General features: G+C 49.1%; 3 protein-coding genes across 5 annotated transcripts in view; all 3 read left to right on the forward strand.

Annotated features, from left to right (window-relative positions):
- Positions 1-20,019, forward strand: part of PTPRA (protein tyrosine phosphatase receptor type A) — a 150,342-nt gene extending 130,323 nt beyond the window's left edge. For all 3 annotated transcript variants that reach the window (XM_032859047.1, XM_032859048.1, XM_032859049.1), the window contains 8 exons: positions 445-594; positions 1,797-1,890; positions 2,194-2,270; positions 2,749-2,883; positions 12,033-12,158; positions 12,240-12,391; positions 18,477-18,612; positions 19,376-20,019. In XM_032859047.1, coding sequence (XP_032714938.1) covers positions 445-594; positions 1,797-1,890; positions 2,194-2,270; positions 2,749-2,883; positions 12,033-12,158; positions 12,240-12,391; positions 18,477-18,612; positions 19,376-19,450 — 945 coding nt within the window. In that variant the 3' untranslated portion in view covers positions 19,451-20,019. The remainder of the gene's footprint in view (positions 1-444; positions 595-1,796; positions 1,891-2,193; positions 2,271-2,748; positions 2,884-12,032; positions 12,159-12,239; positions 12,392-18,476; positions 18,613-19,375) is intronic.
- Positions 20,020-23,339: 3,320 nt separating this feature from the next.
- LOC116868791 (progonadoliberin-2) lies at positions 23,340-24,658 on the forward strand. Its single transcript, XM_032859431.1, is given in 3 exon segments — positions 23,340-23,605; positions 23,719-23,876; positions 24,479-24,658. Coding segments are annotated over 3 exon segments (492 nt in total). The 5' UTR covers positions 23,340-23,451.
- Positions 24,659-25,008: 350 nt separating this feature from the next.
- On the forward strand, positions 25,009-26,868 carry MRPS26 (mitochondrial ribosomal protein S26). The gene is made up of 4 exons (XM_032859050.1): positions 25,009-25,235; positions 25,334-25,480; positions 25,573-25,696; positions 26,633-26,868. The coding sequence occupies exons 1-4, from the start codon at positions 25,024-25,026 to the stop codon at positions 26,765-26,767; spliced, it is 618 nt and encodes a 205-aa protein (XP_032714941.1). The 5' UTR covers positions 25,009-25,023; the 3' UTR covers positions 26,768-26,868.
- The last annotated feature ends 220 nt before the right edge of the window (positions 26,869-27,088 follow it).

The raw sequence follows: 27,088 nt of genomic DNA on the forward strand, positions 1-27,088 counted from the left end.
GCCCACAGAATTGTGACTCAGCTTAGCCATGTCCAGGAGCAGCAGTAGGATCAGTTTGGTGGTTGGGACATGGGGTTCAAAGGGCACAGCACTGGGAGGGAGGCTGGCCCAGGTTTCATATGTCACCAGGCTCTGACAGCCCTTCAGACTGTTCAATCTGTGCTGTCAGAGAGCAGGAGTTGGGTTTGTCCTTCCTTCCAGGCTTGCACTCTAGGAGGCTGCCAGAGTAGGACCCTCCCTCCCAAGTTAAGCACATACCCCCCAACCCAGGGATTCATGCATTTGAAGTCCTGCCTCACTGAACCAGAAAACGAGTGAATAATTTTATACCTGCTAGGGTCAAAGGAGAAGTGGACTTGAGTGATTTGGGGGTGGGAGGGGGTCATCTGGCACCACAGAGACATGTTGTGTATAACTGGGAACTTGGGCATCATGGCATTTCAGATGCAGTATGTCTTCATATACCAAGCCCTTCTGGAGCATTATCTCTATGGAGATACAGAACTAGAGGTGACCTCTCTAGAAACACATCTGCAGAAAATTTACAACAAAATTCCAGGGACCAGCAACAATGGATTAGAGGAGGAATTTAAGGTGAGTTGGAGCTGAACTCCCTCTTTCAGACTGAAGGATCTATGTGCTCTGGGGAATATGGAATGCTTGGCTCTTAGAGATTTAGCAACAAATGGGGAATCCCCTTGTAAAATATGTATGTGGTTAAAGCGGTGGCTTTCTTGCCCTTTATTCATAACTTAGTCATTTTCAACCCATCGTGCATGTTAGAATCACTTGGGTTTTGTTAGGAGGAAAGAAGAAAAAACAAAACAAAACAAAAAAATCTGGCAGTGGTATTTTGTTTAAGTCCCCCAGCCCACTTCTCCTGACAACAGGCATATTATTGTACGTATTATAATGTACAGAAGCAGTAGACCTTTTGTGTAAGGACCAGACAATAGACATTTTAGGCTTTACAGGCAGTATAGTCTGTCTCTCTTGAAATTGCTGTAGCACCAGGGCAGCCGGAGTTGCTACATAAACAGGTGAGCCTGGCTGTGTTTCCATGGCTGTGTTTTTTTATAGGCAGCAGGCCAGATATGGCCCATGGACCATAGGTTGTTGACCTCTGCTGTCAACCATTAGATAGTGGTTCTCAGCACACTGAAGGAGTATGTCACACTCTTGTCAACATAACTGTTCCCAGAAGAAGAGATTCTGGGTTGCATTGGGAAGGATCACATCCCTTAAAGTAGTTCTTCTCTAACTAGAATGTGCACACAGATTACTGTAGGATCCCGTTAAGATGCAGGTTCTGATTTGCCAGGGAGAGAGAGAGTTAGGGCCTGATTCTGCATTTCTAATGCCATGAGACTGTTGCTGGTTCATGGGCTACATTTTAAGTAGCAAGGATCAAGAAGGAACCTCAGAATCAGGAGAAGGGAGCATGTGCATTTGAATAAGGTTTTCTAATGAGTCCAAGACAGCCTCTGGAGTGGAGGCAGGCTCACTCCCTCCTATGAAGCTAGGATCCTTACTCCAGGATCATCACGTTCTAGCTCCAGGGAATCCCAGAAGGGTCCACAACGAGTCCGCAAGGCAGTGTTTTCCAAACACTCTTGGCTTGTTCGCTGAACTTGTGATAGAAGAAATGGTGTTCCAGAAAGAACATGTGGAAGTGGAGGTCAGGGCTCCAGGGAGGAGCACTTTGCAGCCAGAGTAGCCTAAAGATGCAGGTCTGACAGGCATCATCTTTCCAAGTTACAGAGATGAGGAATGTTTTCCCTTTCTTCCCAATTCAGAAGTTAACGTCAATTAAAATCCAGAATGACAAGATGCGGACTGGAAACCTTCCAGCCAACATGAAGAAGAACCGAGTTCTACAGATCATTCCATGTAAGAGTCCTCTCCCCACTCCAAAGTCTTGGTGCCCCATCCCTCCTTCCACTTCTCAGCTTGGAGACCAGAATTAGAGTATTGCCTCTTTTTGCTCTTAGGTTTTTAGTGGCTTCTGGAAATTTAAAAAAAAAAAACAAAAACATGAAGGCCAAAAGGTTTCTCCCTCCTGGCCTGGGAACTGGCTCGTTATTGCCCAGCTGGGATTATACCTCCACAGGGCCTGGGTGGGAGGGAAAGATTGAAAGAGAGGTAGGAGAGGGCAGGTGCCATCGGGGAGCCACAGCTTTTGTCCTTCTGCAGATGAATTCAACAGAGTGATCATTCCAGTTAAGAGGGGTGAGGAGAATACGGACTACGTGAATGCATCCTTCATTGATGTAAGTGGTGGCTGTGTCCCCAGAGCTCCCCACCCTCCATGGAAATCTGACTGGGCCTTGCAGTGCCACCCTCCCAGTGCTTGGGAGGATTGTGCTTTTGTCAGTCATGAAATACAGAACCAATACCTAGCCTGCACACTAGGTGTGTCAGGCTCCTGAGAGCAGAAGGTGGTGAGGCAAACAGGGCAGACACTACAGTAATAACTGGAGGGAAAAGTTCATAGCACAGACCACAGCCAAGGGCTGAAAGCCTCTGCTTTTTCCCATTCTTGTTCTCTTCATCCTAGCTCCAGCCCCTCTTTCCCTCACCCTCATAGAAAGAGACCAGCATTTCAGACAAGATTTGGTCCTTAGCCAAAGGGGAGTTCTGCCTGGGATGAGTTTGCCTCCAAGCAGCCCCATCCCATTTTAGTGGCCTTCTTCACTAGCCCCTCCCAATTAAACCACCTTACTCCTACCATGGGCCTGGTCTGTATAGGGCTACCGGCAGAAGGACTCCTACATCGCCAGCCAGGGCCCTCTTCTCCACACCATTGAGGACTTCTGGCGAATGATCTGGGAGTGGAAATCCTGCTCTATCGTGATGCTAACAGAACTGGAGGAGAGAGGCCAGGTGAGTTCAATAACATCCTGGGCTGTGGGAGACAGAGAGCACAGGAATAGGGGTGGAGGGGAGCTGTGTTTGGCTTAAACTGTCCAAAGAGCCATATCCAGGCAGTTGATCTGAGCTATCAGGAGCTTCTCTCAGTATTGGAAGAGCAGTGTGGTCTGAGACCCCAGACAGTTCCTGCCTCTTAACTTCTCTCCTAAATATGGTTGCCTGCAGCCTAGCTTTGTGCTAGCCGCCTCCTCTCACCGCCCCCGCCCCCAGACAGGGCAGAGCTAGTGAAATGAGGGATACAGAGCCAGACCAAGGATCTGATGTGGAACTTCTGAGTGTCCATAAAAAGAAGTTGCCTTCCAGACCAGAAGAATTAACTAAGAGAACTGTGGGAAGATGATTTGCCTCTTTGCAGACTACAGAAAACAGTAGAACCTGAGAAGTAATAGAAATAATAGAAGAAATGCATAAGCTGACATTAATAATAGAAATAACAGAAATACATAAGACATTCAATAACAAAGAAATCTTTTAAAGAAAACATCCTCGGGGGCGCCTGGGTGGCTCAGCGGGTTGGGCCTCTGCCTTCGGCTCGGGTCGTGATCCCGGAGTCCTGGGATTGAGTCCCGCATCGGGCTTTCTGCTCGGCGGGGAGCCTGCTTCCCCTCCCCTCTCTGTCTCTCTGCCTACTTGTGATCTCTCTCTCTGTCAAATAAATAAGTAAATAAAATCTTAAAAAAAAAAAAAGAAAAGAAAACATCCTCGGGGCGTCTGGGTGGCTCAGTGGGTTAAGCCTCTGCCTTCTGCTCAGGTCATGGTCTCAGGTTCCTGGGATCGAGCCCCACATCAGGTTCTCTGCTCAGCAGGGAGCTTCCCTCTGCTCAGCAGCTCTCTTCCCCCCTTTCTCCACCTGCCTCTTTGCCTACTTGTGATCTCTCTCTTTCTGTCAAATAAATAAATAAAATCCTAAAAAAAAAAAAGCTAACTCTTAGAAAACATCCTCAAATCAGTTAAAAAGTAGAATTGTCTGGGAACTCAGAATGTAACAGACCTTAGAGGCCTCCTTGGGTTATACCCGCCCCCTCCAGTGTGGGGTATCTGCTGTTCCTGAGTCACAGTCACACAGCCTCTACTGAGCACTTTCCATCTCAGGGGTCACTCTTTCTCTGCCTGCTTCGCCCCCCTCGCTGTATGCTGGGTGGCCCAGTCTGTGTTCACACAGTGTTTATGATCGCCCAGTGCAGTAAACGGGCACTTCATTGTGCCTGGTGTGTGACTTAACAGGGATCAGAATTGAGAGAAGGAGCCTGGAGAAACCAGCAAGGGCCTGGTGATAAAGGTCTTTCTGAGCTGTAGTGAAGGGTTTGGACTTCACAGAGCAGTTTCAGAGCCCTTGACAATATCTGCTTTGTGTTTTTTTTTAAAAGTCCCTCCTGCTCAGTGAGGAGGGCAGATGAAAAATGAGCACAGCACAAGGAGAAAGAAGGCTGTGACGGTACTGCCGATGGCCAGGACTTAGTACAGATGGTGACAAAGGGTCTGTGCCAAAAGATAGTGAAGCAGGGTGAAGAATTAAGGATGGCACCCACTTAGGGCTCACTGAATTTACAGCCAGTTAAAAAAAATCACTAAGTGTATTTTATGCTAGTTGTTACTAGCTATACCTTCTCCATTCTGTACTTGCACAGTTTAACTTTGATAAAGCTTTATACATATTTGCATACTCTGATATTCTGTATGTCAGGATTTTTTTTTCCAGTTTTAATCACTTAACTCATTAGCTATTCCTTCCAGATTTCTCTCATGTCCCTCATCAACAGACATACTTCAGAGGTCTTCATCTGTCATTAATAACAGTACTGATGAGGTGAAAGGTTTGGGGCATAGTTCCTGGCTCTGCAGTTGGGCAGTGAGCTACTACGTTATCAGGAGCCGGGTGTTTGTTTCCTGGCCCTCTCTAATAAGCTGGGATGGAAGGTGCAGAGGAGCCATGGACCTGCCTGAGCTTATCCCGACACTGCCCATCTCCAGATCTGTGACACGCAGGCCCATATTGCAGGGAGAAGCACTGGGATAGCAAGCACAAGTATCATCTCTCAGCCCACTGCCCTGCAATAAAATGTGGCCCACTGAATACCTCAGACTTCATCCCGTGGGATTATGAAGCCCTTCCATCCTTGAAGGAAACCTAGTGAGAGTTAAGGATGGAGATGGGGAAAAGAGCTACGTGCATACACAGTCTCCCACCCCCTGATGAAGCCTGCAGTCCCCTCTACCTACCACTCTGCCTTCTTTCCTCTCTGCGGGGCCTGTGAAATAGACAGCAGCTCTTGCCCTTAGAAGCTTCTGAAATGAATCAGAACAAGACATTAATGACATTCTTTATAAGGCCTCACTGCCCCCTAAGACAGGATTTCCCTTCCTGTTCCATCTCCCATTCGTCTTATCAAGTGTAGCCTCCAGAGATACTAACAGGAACCTAAAGGATACAGTGAAAGCTATCTACATTTACACAACATGACACCACTACTCCCTACACCTGGTTTTAAAGTCCCAAGGAAAATGTCTTAATCCTAAATTGTCAATTTTATATACATTAAAATCCCGAAAGAATTAAAACTTAAAATCCTCTTAACTTAAAATCCAACACAGTGTTTACGATCGCCCAGTGCAGTAAACGGGCACTCTCCCTGTTTCTTTCCCCCACCTCCTCCCCGCTCCATCTTAACCAGAGGGGTCCACCAACAGGCTTGGTAAGGCCTGTTCCCTCAATAGCTTAGGTTGGACCATTCATCCGAGTGGGCAGAACAGTTCTAGCAGTTTCTGCATGGGGTCAGCCCCACCCAGGGTTGTGTTCCACTTATCCAGAATCAGTAGAATGAGATTGCATCAGATGCCTGTCACAAAGCTCTGTGTCCTCATCACTGTTGTCAGCCTCGGACCATGAAAGACACTAGGTGCTATCTTGGAGGAGGAGGGTAAAGGCAGCAGGAGCAAAGACACAAAAGCTTCTCTTGCAGCTTCTTTAGGATATCGTTATCTAGAATCTGTAAATCTGAGATTAAAGTCCCATTCCCAAGTATTCTGCTACTGGATTGAGCACTTATTCCCATCTCCCACCCTGAGCTACTGAGGATTTTAACACCTGGCTTATTGCCCCTTGGCAGCCCCTATGCCTGCCTCTGCTCTTGAAGGGATAAGTGTCCATGGAGGTGATCCATTTACCCTTGGTCTTTCAGTCTCTTGGCTACCTCAGCCACCCACTCAAATCAAGTCCTTGCCCATATCTGTGCTGCCTTTGGGCTCTCAGCACCAGGCACCCTGCATCCTGCCCTGCTTCACCATCTGGCGAGTATCCACCTCACTACTTCCCACCTCTTACTCCATAGTTTTTATCTTCACCAGGTCTCTAGCTGTGCCCAGGGTCCAAGGGCTCAAGAGCTCCAGGGCTCCCAAACAGGCCCAGTTCAGCCACTTGCCACTGACAATCCAAAGGCAGAGAGCCCAGCAGAGGTGAAACAAGAGAGGAATTTATTTCAGTGAGGCCAGCACTGAGTCCAAGACAGTGGACTAACATCTCAGAGACTATGTCCAAAGTGCAGAAGATAAAAATTTTTTTAAAAAAACACAGAAAATAGTTCTAGGTTCATTTAAGGAAGTTGTGGGATAAAGGTCAGTGGGTACGCGCAGGTGGGCAGAACGGTCAGGTTGTTCACTCTCTTGGGGTCAGTCCAGTCATTTGGGGTCTTTCTGAGGCCAGGGAAATCATCATTCCTTGAGGGGTAGTTTCGGTTCCCATCCCTAGATGCTTTGCTGGCCAGGTCTTTTGCCTGAATTAAGAGAGAAGCTGGAGAGAAAAGCTTAATCAGAAAATACAGACAGGTGAAAATGGAGGTGGTTGAAGTCCTCTTTCAGAGCCTTGGATTCCACCACTTCCTCAGCCCCGACTCCCCTCGTGTTCTTACCTTCTTCCTTACTCTCTCTAGAGTTTTTATGACTTATCATTATTATAATCCTTTCCTTGCTAACATTTGTTATTCTCTCCTGTCTTTTATTTTCTTGGCACCTTATCTCACAATCTGGCTCCTCCTCTGTGACCTCTAATCACTGAAGTGCCCTAGACTCTGGCCTTCACCCTCTGTAGTAAACACAGTTTCCCTTGAGGACCTCATGTAGTCCTGCGGCTTGGAATGCTATTTATATGCTGGAGGTTCCCAAATCTGTCAACTTCCCATTTGTGGACTGGTGTACCCCTGTGCCCACTGGCTATCTTCACATGACTGTTAAGGATCTCGAACTCCACCTGGCCTGGATGAAACATGATTTCCTCCTTCCCAGTACTAGTCCGAGCTGCTGTTACCATCTCAGTAAGTGGTCCAGCCTTCTGCGCATTGTTCACGTCAGAAGTCTAGTAGTTACCTTCATCACTCCCCTTTCTTTGGTTCCCACATCAGTGAGGCCTAACATATGTTGAGTGTGTCCGCCTCTCTCCAGCACAGCTGTGGGCCCCTTCTCAAAACCATCGTCTGCTCACCTAAACCACTCAGTAGCTTGACAGCCCATCTACCCACTTCCACTCTTGCCCACTTTTAATCACTTCCCATGGCAGCCAGAGATCATTTCAAAAATAGAATTCTAACTGTGGTCACTCCTTAAACTCTTCTTTGGGCTTCCTGAGATCATGAGGGAAAATTTACCCAGCATACAAAATTTAGGAGCCTTTCAGAAATGTTGACATCTAGTCCCAAGACTTGAATTGGGTCCTTCTTTCTCACAGTTTCACTTGCTTAATTTAACTCTACTAGTTTCCATTTTCCCTTGTTCCCTTCTGCCATCTAGCTGCTAAGTGGGGCATGGCTTCTGAGATGGGTCATAGCCTACTCCTTGACAGGAGGTTCTGTATTTGTCACTGCTTTGTGTTCTGCACAAGCCTAGTCTCCGCTCTGTGCTCTCATGTCTCCCTCCTCAGCAGGATCCCCGGGCCTGCGTAGCCATGGGCATCAATAGGTGTAGCCACTGCTGGCCCCTGCTCTGTATTCCTCAGGCCTGTGTTCTGCTTCTTAAGGAACAGGGTTCCTCACCTTTGGCCCAGAGGAGCGTCTCTAAACTGACTCTACTCTTGAGTATTCCAAAACCTCCTTCAAAACCTTGCCTTCCAGCAGCTTAACTCAGCCTCCTCAACTAGTGCTGCATTAGGCCCCACTCTTTCTGCCATCGCCCTCCTACAGCCATGAGAGGCACCTCTGGACTGCCATTTCCCTTAGTTGTTGCCTTTTTCTCTTAAATAGCTGGCTTTGTTTTTAAGTCCAGCTTGCCTCCTCTGTTTGTATTTTGCCCACTCGGAGAGCCAAATTAAATAAACCCTGTAACCTTCGCCTGGCTGAGTGTAATGAGTTGCTTGCCGTTAGTCCAACATTTGTAATTGTCTTATGTGGCTTCTCTGTATATCATCCCTTAAACCCTTACCCTGGGGTGCCTGGGTGGCTGTCAGTTAAGTGTCTGCCTTCTGCTCAGGTCATGAGCTCAGAGTCCTCAGATTAAACGGCACATCAGGCTCCCTGCTCAGCAGAGAGCCTGCTTCTCCCTCTCCCTCAGCTTCCTCCCTCCTGCTCATGCTTGCTTGTTCTCGTGAGTGCTCGCTCTCTCTCCCCAATAAATAAATAAACAAACAAACAAATAAATAAATAAATAAAATCCTTTTGAAAGAAATCCTAATCCCATAAGTTTACCAGGCTTGTCTCCTTACCTGTTCACCTACAAAACTGTGTCACCTTGAAACTTACTGTGGCATTAATCTAACCTCTTGGTTGGTCCCAACCATGTGTAGTCACCTTTGGGAGTTGTCCCCATTAAACTAGCCACAGCAGGCTCCCTCTTTGCTTTTACTATTGACTGATTCCCTACCCACAGTTACTTGTTTGTTTTAGGATTTTATTTATTTATTTAGTTGTCAGAGAGAGGGGGGGAGCGAGAGCACACAAGCAACAGGAAAAGAAGCAGGCTCCCTGCTGAGCAAGGAGCCCGATGCGGGATTCGATCCCGGGAGCCTGAGATCATGACCTGAGCCGAAGGCAGATGCTTAACCGACTGAGCCACCGGGGCGTCCCTCCCTGTCCACAGTTTTAAGAGAGGACTCTCTTAATAGTTCCCTAATGCTATATCCCTGGTAGCTTTCTTCCAGTCAGCCCCTTTTCTTTGTTGTGCCTCACCACCAAAACTAGGGTCTCAGATATCTGAAAGCCATGAAGTGGGGGACCATATTATTTCTTTTTCTAGTTGTAGTGTGATTCTAGCTTATACACACTCCATTTCTCTCAAGTCCATTTGGATCTCAGCACTTGTAATGGTTTTAAAGTCCCAGTCTTCAGTCCTGGCTGATAAACTGTGTGAGGGCAGTATTGGGAGGGAACTCTGGTAGCAAAATTCATTCCACCCACCAGTGCCCTAAAAACCAACATAATCTCTGTTTAAGAGCTTTAGAATTTTTTTTTAAAGATTTTATTTATTTATTTGACAGAGATCACAAGTAGACAGAGAGGCAGGCAGAGAGAGAGAGAGAGGGAAGCAGGCCCCCTGCCGAGCAGAGAGCCCGATGCGGGGCTCGATCCCAGAACCCTGAGATCATGACCCGAGCTGAAGGCAGCGGCTTAACCCACTGAGCCACCCAGGCGCCCCAAGCCTTAGAATTTTTTTTAAAGCTGTTCTAGTTGAGGAGAGCACCTGGAGCCCCAACCCTCAGCATCCGCAGGACTCCCAACTGGGTATATGTAGAAAAGATTGGTCTGTTACATTTCCCTGCCCCACCACTTTGATAATTCTGTGTTTTAAAATGACCTCAGTGTCATTTATAAGGGGGTAATGAATCATCACACATATGAAAAGCAAGAAGAGTCATTAAAATGGACCTTTAATAATTATTTTATTTGGACTAAGAGACTATCAGTGATTTTAGTTTTTCTACTTTTTGTAAGTTTCCCGGTGAACGTGAAATACCTTTATGGTTGAGGATTTTAAAATTGCCAGTAGTGAAATATTTAAGATCTTCCCCAAAATGCTCCGAAGAAATGGACAGTATAACTGTATTGTTTTATTTATGTACATATAGCCTGACTAGTTCTGCAAACATTGAACAAATTCAGTTAGCAGCTACTGAGAGCCTACCACGTGTGGGTGGTGTGCAAGGTGCGGGGAGACAAAGATGAAAAAGAGGCAGCTTCTGCCCATACATAGTTATAGAGGAAATTGAACCAGATGCCAGCAAAGACAGGCTGTAACCCATCTCCTACTCACTCGCAAAGACAGAAATGTGGGTGCCATTGCAGATTCAGAAGATCAAGAGGAAAGGGATGGAAGGATACTATGGCCTGGGCTCTAGTATACCATGGCTGAGTGGCAGTGTCGGTGGGGTTCGGTTTTTCTGGAATAGTAGTCTGACATATGTAAGCATTTCTAAGAGGTAGAAACCCCCAAAGGGGGCAAAGGAGGGGAGAAAAGGAACTGAAGCAAAGACATCCACTTCTCTCCCTCTTAAAGGTTGGACACAGCAGAGGTGATGGTCAGAGCTCTTCAGATATCCTGTCATGTGTGGCAACTTAGACTGTAGCTAAGTTAATAGCAAAAGGTTAAATGATTATGTCAGTACAAGAATTAAGTTTTTAAATATACAGTTGACTCTTGAACAACACGGGGGTTGGGGGCATGGACTGCCAGCCCCCGCTTTCTACCGTGCAGTCAGAAATCTGCATATATCACAGGGATGAAAGCTGCAGCGTAGGGAATAGAGTGGAATGCTAATACTGTTCTTTGGTGACAGATGGTAGCTGCGCTGGTGGTGAGCACAGTATAATGTATAGACTTGCAGAATTACTGTATTGTATACCTGAAACATATGTAACATTGTGTGTCAACTGTAATTAAAAAAAAAAAACTCTGTGTGGGGGCGCCTGGTGGCTTGTCAATTGTCTGCCTTCGGCTTGGGTCATGATCCTGGGATCCTGAGGTGGAGCCCCACATCAGGCTCATTGCCCAGTGGGGAGTCTGTTTCTTCTTCTCCCACAACCCTTGCTTGTGTTCTGCCTCTCTCTTTCTCTCTCAAATAAATAAATTTTAAAGATTTATTTATTTATTTGACAGACATAGATCACAAGTAGGCAGAGAGGCAGGCAGGGGGCCGGGGAAGCAGGCTCCCTGCTAAGCAGAGAGGCCGATGCGGGGCTCAATCCCAGGACCCTGGGATCATGACCTGAGCCAAAGGCAGAGGCTTTAACCCACTGAGCCACCCAGGTGCCCTATAAATAAAATCTTTAAAAAAAAAAATCTGTGTACTGGGGGGAGGGGGGTTGGGGGGGTGGGGTTATGGACATTGGGGAGGGTATGTGCTATGGTGAGTGCTGTGCAGTGTGTAAACCTGGCGATTCACAGACCTGTACCCCTGGGGAAAAAAATATATGTTTATAAAAAATAAAAAAAAATCTGTGTATAATTTTTGACTCATCAAAAATGTAATTAATTGGATGAGGAGGGAGACAAACCGTAAGAGACTCTTAATCTCACAAAACAAACAGGGCTGCTGGGGGGAAGAGTTATGGAGAGGGTGGCTGGGGTTATGGACATTGGGGAGGGTATATGATATGGTGAGTGCTGTGAAGTATGTAAGCCTGACGATTCACAGACCTGTACCCCTGGGGCAAATAATACATTGTATGTTAATAAAAATAATTGATAAAAAAATAAGTAATTTTAAAAATGTAATTAATTGCCTACTACTGACCTGAAGATTGATCAATGACATTAACAGCACATATTTTATGTTTTATGTATGATGTACTGTGTTCTTAAAATAAACTGGAGAAAAGAAAATGTCATTAAGAAAATCATGGAAGAGAAAATACATTTGTACCACTCTGTATAAGTGGGCCCACGCAATTTAAATCCACATTGTTAAAGGTTCAGCTGTAGATGTCCTGGTGAGGCTCCTAGTGAAGTGAATTGGAGTGATATTAAATAATGTAATGACACTCTGAGTCTCTGATACCTTGGAGATGACGTGTGTCCTCTAAGAGGTAGTTACTGTAAGAGGGGAGCAGGCAGCTCAGAGGGCAGCCCCACCTCTACCATACATGGTATTCCAGGCCCCTCACTTCTCCCATTTGTCATTCCAGGAGAAGTGTGCCCAGTACTGGCCCTCTGATGGAGTGGTGTCCTATGGAGATATCACAGTGGAGCTGAAGAAAGAGGAGGAATGTGAGAGCTACACTGTCAGAGACCTCCTGGTCACCAACACCAGGGTAAGGTGGCTGGGGGGGTGTGGCTCCTCCCACAGGGAAAAGCCAGGGTGCCCTGCCTCTCTGATCACCCTTCTTCCAAAGGAAAACAAGAGCCGGCAGATCCGGCAGTTCCACTTCCACGGCTGGCCTGAAGTGGGCATCCCCAGCGATGGAAAGGGCATGATCAGCATCATCGCAGCCGTGCAGAAGCAGCAGCAGCAGTCAGGAAACCACCCCATCACTGTGCATTGCAGGTACCGCTTTCCCCAGCCCTCGGCATGGGAGAGAAAGCTGGGAGAAGGAGGCAGGGAAAGCGACAGTGGAGAAAGCCAGACAAGAGCAGGATATACTGGTGAGCAGCACCTGGCACTCGATTTTAGTGGCCAGCACAGCGCCAGGTAATGAGAGAGGGTCATAGAGTTTGAACTTTGCATTAAGTGCTAAGGAACCAATGACATTAAGATACTGGGCAGGGGAGCATTTGGGATAGTATTGGGGTTTAGGCGAGCAACAGGGGAGACTGATAGTGGAGAGTCCAGTTGGGCACTGTGGGGGTGAGGTCTGGCTTCCGCAAGAAACACAGGGAAAGGGGTGCCTGGGTGGCTCAGTCAGTTAAGCATCTGCTTTGTGCTCAGGTCATGATCCTGTCATGATCCTGGAGTCCTAGGATCGAGCCCCGGTCTGGCTTCCTGCTCAGTGGGGAACCTGCTTCTCCCACTCCCTCTGCCCCTCCCCCTGCTCCTCCTCTCTTTCTCTCACTCTCTCAAATACATAAAATCTTTAAAAAGAAAGAGAGAAAGAAACAAACAAACAGGAAAAAAGAAAAAGGCAACTATTTTGAGACTAGCTTGAAGAAAAATGAGCAAGTCTGAAAACATAGATGTGAAAGAGAAGAGGAGTCAAGGTTATAGAGTTTATCCCAAGTATAAATCAGGGTTACTGGTAATGTTTGCTGTCATTGACAGAAGAAAGATGAGAATGGGACTTCTTTTGGGGGGCAAGGGTGAATTTTGGGGCATGTTGTTTGAGATTGCATTTTAAGGGGAAAAAAATTTTACCGTGAGTTTGTATTGCTGTTATAATTAGGGAAAAAAAATTCTTGGGAGAGTATATCATAAATCACTGCAAATTGGTTTTAAAAACAGAAAAATGAGCAAAGGAACCTCTAGGAATATATCCAGTAAATGTGCTTCAAGTGGCCAAAAGGAAATAAATAATCACCAAGATTGAAGTGCTGTTTATAATAGTGGAAGATTATAAATTACCTAAACATATTAATGGTGGCCTGACTCAGTAAGCTGTGAGGGATCTCGAGCTATAGAAATTAATGAGGAGGCTGCTTATATACTGGGTGTGGGTTAATCCTCTAGATGTATTGTTTTGTGAACAAAAGCAAATGGGACATAGGGAAAGAACATGTGTTCCTGTTGGGGGGTTGCCTGACTGGCTCAGTGGGTGGAGTGTGCGACTCTTGATCTTGGGATTGTGAGTTTGAGCTCTGTGTGGGGATAGAAATCATTTACATAAATAAAAAACTTAAAAAACAGAAATATGTTTCTGTTGGTATATGCATAAAAATATCTCTGGAAGGACAGGTGAGGACCTGAGGACATTGGCGCTTTCCTGGAAGTGTGTTTGAAAGCGAAGAAGTGGAGTAGGAAGGAAACCTTTTGCTGTTTGGGATTGTTTTGAAATTTGGCTACCTATATAAAAATAAAGCATTTTAAAAATATCTTGAAGAAAAAAGTGGCAAAGTGCACCAACTAATACAAATGGACAGTGAACACAAAAAGATGCTACAATTTACTAGTAATATTCTGAGGAATGAGAATGAAAACAATGCAGTGTAGCTTTGTGCCTACTGGATTGGCAAAATTAAAAGAACTTCTTTGGTGTCCCATCTGTCTGGCTCAGTAGAACATGCAACTCTTGAACTGGGGGTTGTGAGTTTGAGCCCCACACTGGGGTAGAGAGTACTTTAAAAAAATTAAAAATAACCTAAAAATTTAAGAAAAAAGGATTCCTTGGACTGCCCAGATAAATACTTCCTTCCCTACACTTTTTTCTTTCCCTTGGTCACCCTTTTCTTGGCAAACCCTAGATTCTCTACGTAGCCTGCATTTATGCCATGCTGCTGAGTGTGGCTGCAGAGAAGCACTGGGTTACAGGCCTCAGTTTACATTCCCTTAGTGCTGCCTTGCTATCCTGCACCTTCCACTGTTACAGACCACAGCTGGGCGTACTAGGGTCCAGTGCCAAATCTGGCCTACCACCTGGTTTTGTGTGGAACTGCAAGCTAAGAACTATTTTTACATTTTTAAGATTTTATTTGTCAGAGAATAAGCAGAGGGAGAAGCAGGCTCCCCGCTGAGCAAGGAGCCTGATAAGGGACTTGCTCCCAGGACCCTGGGATCATAACCTGAGTCAAAGGCAGATACTTAACCAACTGAGCTACCCAGGTGCCCCTGTTTTTACATTGTTAAAAATCAAGACTATTTCATGACATGAAGATGGCATGAAATTCAGATTTCATTGTCTACATATGAGGTGTTTTGTTTTTTTTTTTTTTAATTATTAAATTATTTATTTATTTATTTGACAGAGAGAGACAAAGCAAGAGAGGGAACACAGGGGAAGTGGGAGAGGGAGAAGTAGGCTCCCCATTGAGCAGGGAACCCAATTCGGGGCTCATTCCCAGGACCCTGGATCATGACCTGAGCCGAAAGGCAGATGCCCAATGACTGAGCCACTCAGACGCCCCTATATATAAGGTTTTATTGGAACACAGCTATGCCCATTTGTGACATACTGGCTGCTGTCATGCTCCAGCAACAGAATTGAGACCATACATGGTGCTCTCCTTGCCTCATACTGCTGCTCAGCTCACAAGAGGTCAGAGTTGTACAGTTATAACTGATTTTATCTCTTCTCAGCAAAACCTAAGGTATTTTCTATCTGACCCTTTACAGAAAAGCTTGCCAGCCTTTGTCCCAGATTATTATTTCACACCTCCTCTCAAACCTAGATACCATCAGCATCTCTTCTGTCCCCATATTTAAGAGAGGACAGTGTTTTCTGCTTGACCAAGAAAAGAGAAGCAATCAGAACTTCATATTCTCCCAACACGTAGCTGCCTGTCGCCTGCGTTGGTGTTATGGACCCTGCATCCCTCCTGTTCAGTGGATGAATTGTCTGACCTCTTTCTGAAGCCAGTTGCATTAATCATCTATTGCTGTTAATAGTATTACCACAAACTTAGCATCTCAAAACAACACACATTTATCTCACAGTCTCTGTGGTCAGGAATCTGAGCACATCTTGGGTGAGTCCTGTGCTTCAGGGTCTCTCAAGACTGTAGTCAAGGTGCTAACCAGGGCTGTCATCCTGTCTGAGGCTTGAATGGGAAGGATCCATTTCTTTTTTTCTTTTTAAGATTTTATTTATTTATTTATTTATTTATTTATTTATTTATTTGAGAGCGAGAGAGCACACACAGGGGGAGGGTGAGAGGGAGAAGCAGACTCCCCTCTGAGCAGGGAGCCCAACACGGTATTCAGTCCCAGGACTCCGAGATCATGACTTGAGCCAAAGGTAGATGTCATTCAGGTCCCCCGGGAAGGATCCATTTCTAAGCTCACTTGGTTGTTGGTAGCATTCAGTTCCCTGTGGGCTGCTGGACTGAAGTTCCTTGCCACGTGGACCTTCCCTTTGTGGTTGCTTGCCTCTTCTAAGCCACCAAAAGAGAGTGTCTCCTTGCAAGACAGGCGTTACAATCCCATGTAATGTAATCATGTATGTGTAGTATACATCTCATCCCCCTTGTTGTTTTCTGTTGGTTAGAAGCATATCACATATCTTGCCCACACTCATGGGGAAGAGATTACATAAGGATGTGAACACCACGAGGCAGGGATCTGGGGGGCTGTGGTAGGGCCTGTCTGCCACAGCCACCCTCTACTTCAGTTATCAGTTCCATCCCCTTTTGTCTCCTCAGGAACCTGACTTCACTGTCCTACATCATCAGGTTTTCCTCTGAATAATGACCTGGATAACTACCATCTTCATGCAAATGTGCTATAATTTCTCCCATCTTAATATATATGTATTTTTACGATTTTTATTTATTTATTTGACAGAGAGACAGAGAGGGAACAGAAGCAAGGGGAGTGGGAGAGGGAGAAGCAGGCTTCCCACCGAGTGGGGAGCCCAATGTAGGGCTCAATCCCAGGACCCAGGGATCATGATCTGAGCTGAAGGCAGACACTTAAGGACTGAGCCACCCTGGCGCCCCATCCCATCTTAATATTTTAAAAACTCTTACCTTTAACCAGGTACCCTTGTATTTCTGTTTTCCTTTATAGTAAAGTTTCTCAGAAGATTTGTTCAGACTAACTCCCCAGTTCCTCTCTTCCCGTTCTCTCTTGAGCCCATCCTGGTTAACCTCTCCTTTCCCCACTCTATTACAACTGCCCCTGTGAGGGCTACCTATTACCTCCACATTGCTGAGTCCAGAGATCCTTCTGACTCATTACCCTTGACCTTCATTAGCATCAAACACAGTTAACCACTCGCTTCTCTGTGGAATGCTTTCGGCATAGCTTCTCTTCTGGTTTGTGTCCTCATTGGCTGATTCCTCTCCATCTGTGGTCCAGGGCCCAGGTGGACCTCTTTGTTGACTAACAGCCACTCCCCTAGGCAGCCCATCTTGTTTCCTTGCTTTCATACCAACTCCTGTGTCATTATCACTGGTTCATCCTCTCCCCTAAACTCCAGATATATATGTCTAGTTACCTACTCAAAATTTCCACTTCTTCAGTTTAAAGGGTTTGGATCAGAACTTCTGGTCTTTCTTTCTAAGCCCACTATTTGCCCAGCCTTCCCCCAGTCAGTAAGTGACATTTCAGTCCCCCAGCTAAGTCAAATGAGAAGCCTTGGAGCCATACAGTTCTCCCTCTTTCCTCACATATATACATCTAATATTTGACTTTGCTGTACATGGAAAAATAGTTTCAGAATCAAGTATTTCTCATACCTTCCACCAGCACCCCTCTGTCTAAGCCACCACCTTCTCTTCCCAGTAGTTACACGGCCCTCACGTGTTTCCCTGTCCCACCCTTCCCCCTGTTCTCAGCTCAGCAGCCTGAGAGATTCTTCTAAAAACTTAAGTCAAGGGGCGCCTGGGTGGCTCAGTGGGTAAAGCCTCTGCCTTCGGCTCAGGTCACGATCTCAGGGTCCTGGGATGGAGCCCTGCATCGGCTTTCAGCTCAGTGGGAAGCCTGCTTCCCCCTCTCTCTCTGCCTGCCTCTGCCTACTTGTGATCTCTCTCTCCCTCTCTGTTAAATACATACATACATACATACATACATACATACTTCAGTCAGGTCACATCACTGAGAATCCTAACAGCAACTCATAAGGCCCAACTTGGTCTGAGGGCTCTTGCCTAGGCCAGGCAAGAGGTGCACCCAGGGGCTGGCATTCTCCCTGAGGGCTCGGACCTCACCCCACCACTCTCCTTTCTTCCTTTTTGTCCTCCAGCCGTCAGATTCAGCTACACAGCTTCCGTGCCTAGGCATCCTGCCTGTGCCTGAGATACTCCTTTCCACACAGATAGCTGTTGGGCCTTGCCCTCACCTCAGGTCTCTGCTCATGTGACGCTCTATTAGAGAATCTTCCCTGACCACCCTGCCTGAAACACCTGTTCTTCTTTTTCCTTCCCACACTATCTATCTTTATTGTCTGGGGTTGTTTTCCCCACGCCACAGCCCCTGCCACACAGAAGTCACTCAGTGAGGGTCTGAACCGATGACATTGAACAGAGTGGATAGTGTCAGAGTCCGGATTCTTGGGATTTAGGAAGCAAATGAGAGTCATGGAAAAGAATCCCTCCCCCCCCTCCTACACACACACACACACACACACACACACACACAGCACAGAGGGGCAGGGTTTATCAGGAAAGGAAAGAGACTAGAATCCCAGCATGAGTGAGCAGCACATCGGGGCAATGCAGGTATATTTTCAGGTAGATGGAGAAGGCCCAGTGTTGGGTGGGAAGGAGGGTGTGTGAGGTTCTTCACCACTGTCCTATGGGCAAGTCCCTCAGTGGCAAAGTGGGACGTATAAGAAGGGCAGCGGCGGTACCCCTTCCTCCCCCACAACAGTGTGAGCAGGGGGCTTATGGGGAGAGGAGCAAATGGGCCCCCACCCCACCATCTCCATTAGATGCCACCCCTTCCCACGAGCACCAACCTCCACTTTGGCCTTTATGTGCTCATTGCTACCCTCTTCACCTTCCCAGCCCAGCGGGCTGTAACAAATGTGTCTGCTCTGTTACAGTGCGGGGGCAGGACGGACAGGGACCTTCTGTGCCCTAAGCACAGTCCTGGAACGGGTGAAAGCCGAGGGGATTTTGGATGTCTTCCAGACTGTCAAGAGCCTGCGGCTACAGAGGCCACACATGGTCCAGACACTGGTATGCTGCTCACACCACCTCCCACCCACAGCCCTTCTCTGTCAGGACCGTCACAAAGGGAAGGCTCTCCCGGGGGGCCCATCATTCCCCAAGGTGCCCCAGACAGAATGAGCCTCGGTGGCAGTGAGAGCAGGGGCACAGCCCTGTCAGCAGTAAGAGAATTGAGTGGCCTCTTGGAAGGCTAGAAGGGGGTGCTGGGGTGCCTGGGTGCCCCACAGGGTTCTGCACTTCTCTGTGGGTCCTGGGGTGGGAAGACTCAGGAGTGCCTCCTCTTCTGCTCAGGCTTCTGCCTGTCTCAGTGACCAGTTACCACTGACTATGGGGACAAACATCTGGAAGCGCCCCTGAACCCTGGAGAGCTAGACATGTCTAAGGCGAAAGAAAAATACATTTTAAGAGGTTTAGGCATTGGTGAGGCTTTGAGACCTGGGGTACCTGCAGCCTGGCAGTTCTGGTGAGGTGCGGGCCACACAGCCATCTCCCTGCCTGCTTGGTCCCCCAGCCCGGCACACTCACATCTGACCGCTGCAGGCCTAGGGCCTTGTCTCCCTCTTGGGTCACCTCCACTTGGACAAAATTTAGCTGTACTCAACCCAGAAAGGGAATGCTGTCAGAACTCTGGAAGGCAGGGCAGGACTCAGATTCAAGTCCAAAAACATTCACTTCCCTTCAGGCTCCCCCCTCCCCTTTTAAAAACCAGTCAGGAACTGCAGGTCCTATTGTCCTCAGTAACGTTGGTTTTTCTCTTCTGTTTGCTCTGCAGGAACAGTATGAGTTTTGCTACAAGGTGGTGCAGGAATATATTGACGCATTCTCAGATTATGCCAACTTCAAGTGAGAGGTGATGAGATCCAGTGGACAGGAAAATTGCCTTTAATATTTTGTAATATTCTGTTTTGTTAATATACCCAAAATTGTGTATATATCTTATAACTGTTTTAGAAATTGGTACATAGGCTTCTATTACCTATTAGGTGGAAGATTTTATATGTAAATGTGTTAGCACTGATAGTCCTTTTTCCAATGTTTTATTGGGGAATTAAATAGTGTGATGTTTGGATTGATATCGTGAAATCCTCTGCCTGGAAATTGGGCTGTATTATTCTTTGGTTTAGACCTCTTTTCCTAAAGAAGGAACACAAATTCATTCCAGGTAGCTCAGCATCAACTAAGAAAAAAAGCACAAAGTTCTCAGCGCTCTTGAGGAAATTGGTTGTCCTGGTGCCTCCCTCTTCTCTGCCCCTTTCAGGTTGTTGTTCCCTCCCTGCTCTGTAAATAATCCCTCCCCTCTCTATCTCCATCCTCCCTCATCACCACCACAACCCACTGTGGGGAGTAAAGGGACCAGACCGGTATCTCTGGCACCACACTAGGGATTATCAGGTAATAAAAGCTTTGACTCCCTGAGGAAGCGTCTCCCTTTGTCTGGGGTGGGGCAGCCAGACCAGGGCTGGGGCTCTCCTGGGCCGCTCCTGGCCCTGCTCTTAGGGCTCTCTCAGGAGCCGCTGTCCTCTCTGCTCCTGTCCGACTGGCACAGCCTCTTCAGCTCTCAGCTAGTTGCCAGGACCCGCCTTCCATTCCCAGCCTAGCTTTGGTGCAGTGATCCCAGCCAGCCTTCCCTGGAAAATGGTCAGCGTCCTCACGGTTTCCCTAGCACAGGGGCATGGAAGAGGGAGGAGGTAGCTGGCCAAGACCGGTCCAGCTTTCCTGGTGCTTTGCTCCAAAACGTCTGGATTATGTCATTCTGTCCAGGGTAAGTCTTTATATATCCACACTTACTAGATTAAAAAGCTTTTCATTTACTTTTATATCTGTCCACATTTCCAGGACTTTTATGTGGAAGTGCCTCAGATCCGGAGGCTCAGATGGTAGGAGTCTTCAGTCCCAGGCTCACGTCATCAAGTCGGTGCCCTCCTGGGCATTCAGTTTCCTTCAGCACTTCACCATCACCAAATGCACAAGTCTTTGGTGTTAATTTTTAAAAAGGCGCTGCCCCCAGGCCTACGCTTTTACGATAGATTCACTCTCCCCTCTTCTACCCTTCATCCTCACAGATTCCTTTCTTACTGCTTGTCACAGATCCACTTTCTGTCCACCAGTTCTTCCCTTCTGACTTTATCTTTACTCTGTAGCCTCTGCTCCTCCTCTTTCTCCTTCCTCAGAGACTAGGCGTTCTTGTGGTCTGTGTGTTGTAGACCCCCCGCCCTTCTCCAGCCCTCAGCTCCTTCCTGCCAGGTGACTGCATGGGTTGACCCACGGGCCCCCGTCTCACACTCCCACTGCCCAGGGGTTCACCTGGTCTCTCCAGAGTCTACGGTCCCTTCCTGTGGCCTTCCAGCATTCTCTGCGCCTCTCTCCCTCCACCCCTAGTCCAGGGATCTGGATCCACTGGCAGTTCCTGTGTTGACTCTTCACCGTTTTTGTTCCTTACGAGGGAGCCCCACAGCTGCTCTGTGTGCAGACTCCAGCTAACTCATTGTCATCCCTCACCCAGACCATCTGATCGGGGTCTCTGCCCTTCTGTGCTCCAGCAGCACCTGAGCACTCAGGTCTAAGCCTCTCCTTTCCCAGCTGACTACAAGCAACTCCCAGATGGATAAAGTCCCGTCCTCAAGGGCTGACCATTAGTTGGAGCTCAGTGGTGAACAAATAGCTTTCTGTGCCCTGCTGAGAGGGATAGAAGGATGAATTTCAGAGTCTATAACCTAAAAGAGGATAGAAAACGTTCTTGAAAAGCTATGGATGTTGCCAGAAAGAAAGGAACCAAAGCATCTGCTGGGAAGCTTAGTTCTGGTTTGGTTTTTTAGGAAAAACCACAAACAAGTTACAGAAAAAATAAAGGCACCCCATTCCTCTTTTAAAATAAACACAGGGGACTTTGAATAAAACATTCTGTAAACCCAAACCAGAACTAAGCTAACTTAGTGAACTCAGTCATTTTCACAAAACAAATATTTACCCCCAAATTACTTGGTTAACCAACACATATAGGAACAAAGTGTTTATTTCCCGAAACAGTTTAACTGAATACACAATCTACACATTGCTTCGGGTCCCTGCTAAAGATAAGTCATTTTGGAAATTCATGAGTGCCTTCCTGCCTAGGCAGCTGAAGTCCAGGTGCCTGTGGATGACTGTGGTGCCCGTTATGCCATCCCCTCCCCAATCTTTGCCACAGGATTTGACGCACCTACTCCCTGACAGCTGACTGCCACAATGCCAAACCTGACCCTGGCCCTTGCATTTGCTGTTCAGCGCAAGTGCGGAGATTGGCTCTTAATCCTGTAAACAGGCCTCTGCCCTCCCCCTGGCCCCAGGCTAATAGCTGGTGGGCGGCGGAAAGCAGAACTGACGCAGACTGAGAAGTGGGGGCATGTTCCAGTGTCCTAGTTTAGCTGTGCCCACCTCCATGAATAGTCCTGGGTTGAGCACAGGGGAAGGCTTGGAACCTTGAGAGGCAAAACTATTCCTACCCCCTGCTCGTTCATAGGCCCACAGATGCTGCACTGTCCCGTTAGCTGGCCCCCCTCTCATGGGCCTCCTGGGAGGAGAGAGAAACCACCTGGGGGTAGGTGTGCCCCACCCAAACCTGCCTCCATCTGGAGTGACCCAGCCCTGGTGCCCAGGTGTGGATGAGTACGGCTCCATCCAACCCAGTTTAACAGTGGGGTAAACAAGCCCTCAGTCCCTCATAGTCTCCCCCAGACCTTCACACGTTGCTGGGCTCCCCCTCCAGGCCACAGTTCCCTTTTTGGATCAGAGAAGACTAAGGGCTTTGTAGGCCAAAGGGCAGGAGCTTGAGGATGCAGCCTGGGAAGTGGGAAGATGATTCTTTAGGGCCTGGCCAGGCTGGAGCAGGAGTCTTACCATGTCAGATCCCTGGGAAGGCAGGGCGAGGGAGCAGTCTGTCTGGTGACCTAGGGGCACTGGCTAAAAATACACTAGGAACATACACTGGTAAGGGAAGGAGGTTGGGTGTCAGGCTGCTCCCCTTCCCTCTTTGAGACGTCACTGGAGTGTGTGGACCAGGAACAGGGTGGAGTTGCCTGATCAGTAAATCCCAGAGCTGGCTGTCTGGGGGTCCTGTTGTCGCCTGGAGGAGCCACCTCAAGGAGCCACCTCATCCAGAGCTTTCCCGTGGTGAGTGAAGAGGCTGCTCTCCCCAAGGGCCGGGGCTCCTGGCTGGAAGTCTGTCCTGGGTGTGTGGCACACTGTTCCTCTTCTCCCTCCCAAGTTCCTCTACCCATGAGCCATGTCCCTGGGCGGGAGTGGCGGGGGATGAGGGGAGAACACCTTTCCCTTTACCCCCAATGCTGTTCTTGTGCCTGCTGCCTCTAGTTAAGGAGGGACAAGGGGTAGAAGCATTTGCCCTTGGCACCTCCAGACATCCATTCCACATCCTCACCTGCCATGAATAAGAGATGGTAAACTACAGAGAACAGAGGCAGCGTGCACCAGGTGCCCCAAATGCCCACACATTGCTGCTACTCTTGGATAGCTCCCCTTACCGGAGTCCGTTCCTCTTCCCAACCTTCTCCCGCTACTGGAATCCCTGAAGGAAGAAGGGGTAGGCCTGATGGACTGAGGGAGACCCTCAGCTGGCAAGGCTGGGAACCCCCAGGGGGCTCTGGGGAAGGCTAGTTGCCAGAAGCCTTTGGGGTGCAGATCCCGGAGCTCTGGGATGAGCAGCAGTGGCAGAAGTGGGAAGGGCATTAGGAAACACTAAAGCTGCCCCTGAAGTGCCAGTTGTCCAGGGGGCCCCTGAAAGAAAAGGAGGGAGGTATAGATGGCAGTGTCTCTTCTTGAGTGCTGTCCACTCTCCATGGGAGCAGCCCTGCCATGGCCAGCTGCAGACTAGGCTTTCTGCTACTGCTGCTGCTCACCGTCCACCCTGGATCCTCGAAGGCCCAGCACTGGTCCCATGGCTGGTACCCTGGAGGAAAATGAGCTTCCAGCTCAGCCCACCACCCCCAGCAGGCCCCAAGGCTCCTAGGTGGGTTAAGGGTCTCCCCAGCCTGAGTGGGAGGAAGAAGATGCTGGCTGGGGCTCCTTCATCTTAGAGCCTGGGGTCGGAGTAGTGGGCAGGCCGCAGCCTTGGCTCCTGAGGACGGGTCCTGGGCCCTGCAGCAAGCAGCCCAGACCAGACTGCCCAAACCCTCCCAAGCGACGCCCTGGCTCCCCCTGAGAACAGTGTGCTCTGGGAGGGCAGAACCATAGGCTGGTGGCCCCTCCGCCGGAAGCAGCACCTGGTGCAGACACTGCTGGTAAGTATAGGGAGGGGGCGGGCATGGCCCAGCAGGGGCCACTGCATCTAAGGACTTGGGGGGCTGTGTGGACAGAAGAGGGGGATAACAAGCAAAACTGACACACTCCATGCCAAGACACCCCAGGCACACACAGAAGGATACCATTTGCTATCCTTCCCGTTTCTCAGAATTCTAGACAATTTATATTTATGTAAAAGATTAGAAGTCACTAGTGAAGTGCAGATAATTGTACTGAAAACCTCCATAAATAAGACTAGCTGTAGCGGGGTCCTCCAGACTTCTTCCTTGTCAAGAGAAGGCAGTGTGTCTAGAGGTGGGCAGGCCCTCAGTGGAAAGAGGTGAGAGGTGTGAACTTCAACTAATAGGAGGGCACCAAGAACCAGGTGGTCACTGACATGCTCTAGGAATGACAGTGATTGCGGAAGATCGGTGTGCAGAGATGGATTATTACTACTTCGCAAATTTAAAGTGCACTAGGAGAGCGGTTAACTGAAGGAGAAGTTGTAAATTCCCATAAGGCAAAAACTTAACCACTTAAATGAGTCCGTGTGAGCTCAGGTTTTTACAAACCAGGTGTGTTAAGGGTGAACAACGCCCAGGAAGCTACAGAGCCCGCAGCTGGGTCGTCTAGCTGGCAGGGGCATCAGTCTGGCGGCAGCGTCATCCCCCGCAAAACCAGATTGGGAGGGATGGGGGCGGACAAGGTCGCAGCTGGGCGGCCAGATGACCGCGGCATCAGCTGGCATGACGAACCCCTCCCCCCTGCAGAACGGACATAAAGCGCCGCACCCTGTCACCCTCCAATAAAGATGTGAAGTCCCTGAAGCTGCTGCCTCGAGTTCTCTCCGTCCCCTCCCTCGCCCACCCCCACTAAGACCCTACCCTGCATGGGGTTGGAGGGACGTTGGACTTGGCCCGCCGGCGGGAGGGACACGGGGTGGGGTGGGGCGGGGTGGTGCAGACCCCGCGGGGTGGGAGCAGCCAGAGCCGTGGGCCTGGGGCGGAAACGCCGAAGTCCGCAGGCACGCGACCCTCGAGCGGCCTCAGGGCAAGGCCTGTGGACTACATGTCCCGCGGTGCTCCGCGGCCGCTTCCGGGTCCCGTGATGCCCTGCGGCGCGCCAGACGCAGGGTAGGCCTGGGCCATGCTGCGCGCGCTGAGAGTCCTGGGCTGGGGGTCCCCGGGCGGACCTTCGGTCCCGCTGCTGCTGCCGGTGCGCGGCCGGAAGACCCGCCACGATCCTCCGGCCAAGTCCAAGGTCGGGCGCGTGACGACCCCGCCCGCGGTGGATCCTGTAGAATTCTTCTTGCTGACGGAGCGTTACCGGCAGTACCGACAAACGGTGCGCGCCCTCAGGTGTGTGGGACAAGGGGGAGGCGACCGTTGGTGCCGCGGGCGGGGTATGGGAGCGGGCGGGCATAGAGGGTGCCGACTCTGGGCGCGTCTCCGCCTAGGCTGGAGTTTGTGTCCGAGGTGCGGAAGAAGGTGCACGAGGCCCGGGCTGGGGTCCTGGCGGAGCGCAAGGCGCTGCAAGATGCTACCGAGCACCGCGACCTAATGGCCTGGAACCAGGCGGAGAACCAGCGGCTGCTAGAGCTGCGGTGAGTGGGCGGGGAGGCGGGGCGGGCCGCTGGCTGGCTCCGGGGAGAGCCAGCCGCGCTCAGTGTCAGCGTCTTGCCCCACCCCACCCCAGGTTAGCGAGGCTGCGGCAGGAGGCGCGGGAGCAGGAGCAGCGGCAGGCGGAGGAGAAAGCCCGGCGGGCGCTAGAGGCGCAGGCCTGGGCGCAGCTCAAGGAGCAGGAAGTGCTGCAGCTGCAGGTGGGCCGGGTCTCGGGGGTCTGAGGCTGGGGCTGGAGCTGGAGCTGGAGCTGGAGGCCGGGAAGTCTGCCTGGGCGTGGCGCAGTGGGGCACTGGCTACGTGCACTGAGCGAGCGAGCCGCCTTGAGTCTTTAGAGTTAGCAGGTGAGGATTTGGGAGCGAAGGAATTCAAGGAGAGTGGCTGGCAGGCGCAGAGACCGAGAGGTGAGAATTGTTAGGAAAAGTATTACAGTAGCTAGGTGGTGGTAAGCCATCATCTGTGGGAGGGACTCCCGTTTCCGCAAGGAGTTCGTATTTTGCTTTGCGGGTGATAAATCATTAAAGTATTAATATTCTGGGCTAGGATGGCAGGTGTGAGACTTAGTAAAAGCAGGGAAACCAGTTAGCAGTCATCCAGCAAGAATGGATGAGGTCTGAATTAAAGTTAGATGGAGGGACACCTGAGTGTCTCAGTCAGTTTTTGAGTGTCTGACTTCAGTTCCAGTCAGGATCCTGGGCTCCTTGCTCAGCGTGGAGCCTGCATCTCCCTTTGCTTCCCCTGTTTGTGCTCTCTCTCTCTCTCTTTCCCTACCTCCATCTAACAAATAAATAAAATCTTCTTTAAAAAAATAAAGTAATAGAGGAAGAAGGACAAGTTTGAGAGAGATTAAGAGGGATATTGAGGCAACATTGAGGAACAGATTCTACCCAATGGGACACGAGATTGTCACAACTGGTGTACTTGGAGTTCTGGCTGAGATGGCCAGTGGATAATTATCTAGGAAAGAGGAATATGGTAAGACTGCCTGATGTTCTTCCATGGGAAGGTCATCAAGACACTCACTAGGGACCTGGGCTCCAAGCATCCATCCAGGGAGAGAGCTGGAGCCTCTCAATGGGCTAAAAAAGGCCAGCAGGTATGTGCTTTCATTCATCTGGTCTTCTGTCTCCCAATAGGAGGAAGCAAAAAATTTCATCACCCCAGAGAACCTGGAGGCACGGGTGGAAGAAGCTTTGGACTCACCGAAGAGCTACAACTGGGCCATCACCAGAGAGGGGCTGGTGGTCAGGCCACAGCACAAGGGCTCTTAAGAGCCCAGTAAGGACAGTGCCCACCCAGGGACCATGTGTGTATGGGGGTAGGAGGGTCGGAACTGATCTGCAATAAACCTGTCGATGGTTCTTATGAAAAAGGAGGCTTACCATGTTCCGGCATAGCCCTCACATTCTGGCCTCTGCACCACTTGGTCAGAAATTCCCATCCACAGTGTCCTCTTCTGCACCCATGTACAACTCAGCAAAGCACCAGACCTTAGAGGTTCCCATCTCACAGAGGAGCAGAATGGACCATAGTTCCCTCAGGCGACCCAAGTCATCTACTAAGTGTCATCAAGGACAAGGACAGTGGTTGGC

Source organism: Lontra canadensis, unplaced genomic scaffold (assembly GCF_010015895.1).
Source record: "Lontra canadensis isolate GAN:19392208 unplaced genomic scaffold, GSC_riverotter_1.0 scaffold16, whole genome shotgun sequence".
Lineage (NCBI taxonomy): Eukaryota > Metazoa > Chordata > Mammalia > Carnivora > Mustelidae > Lontra > Lontra canadensis.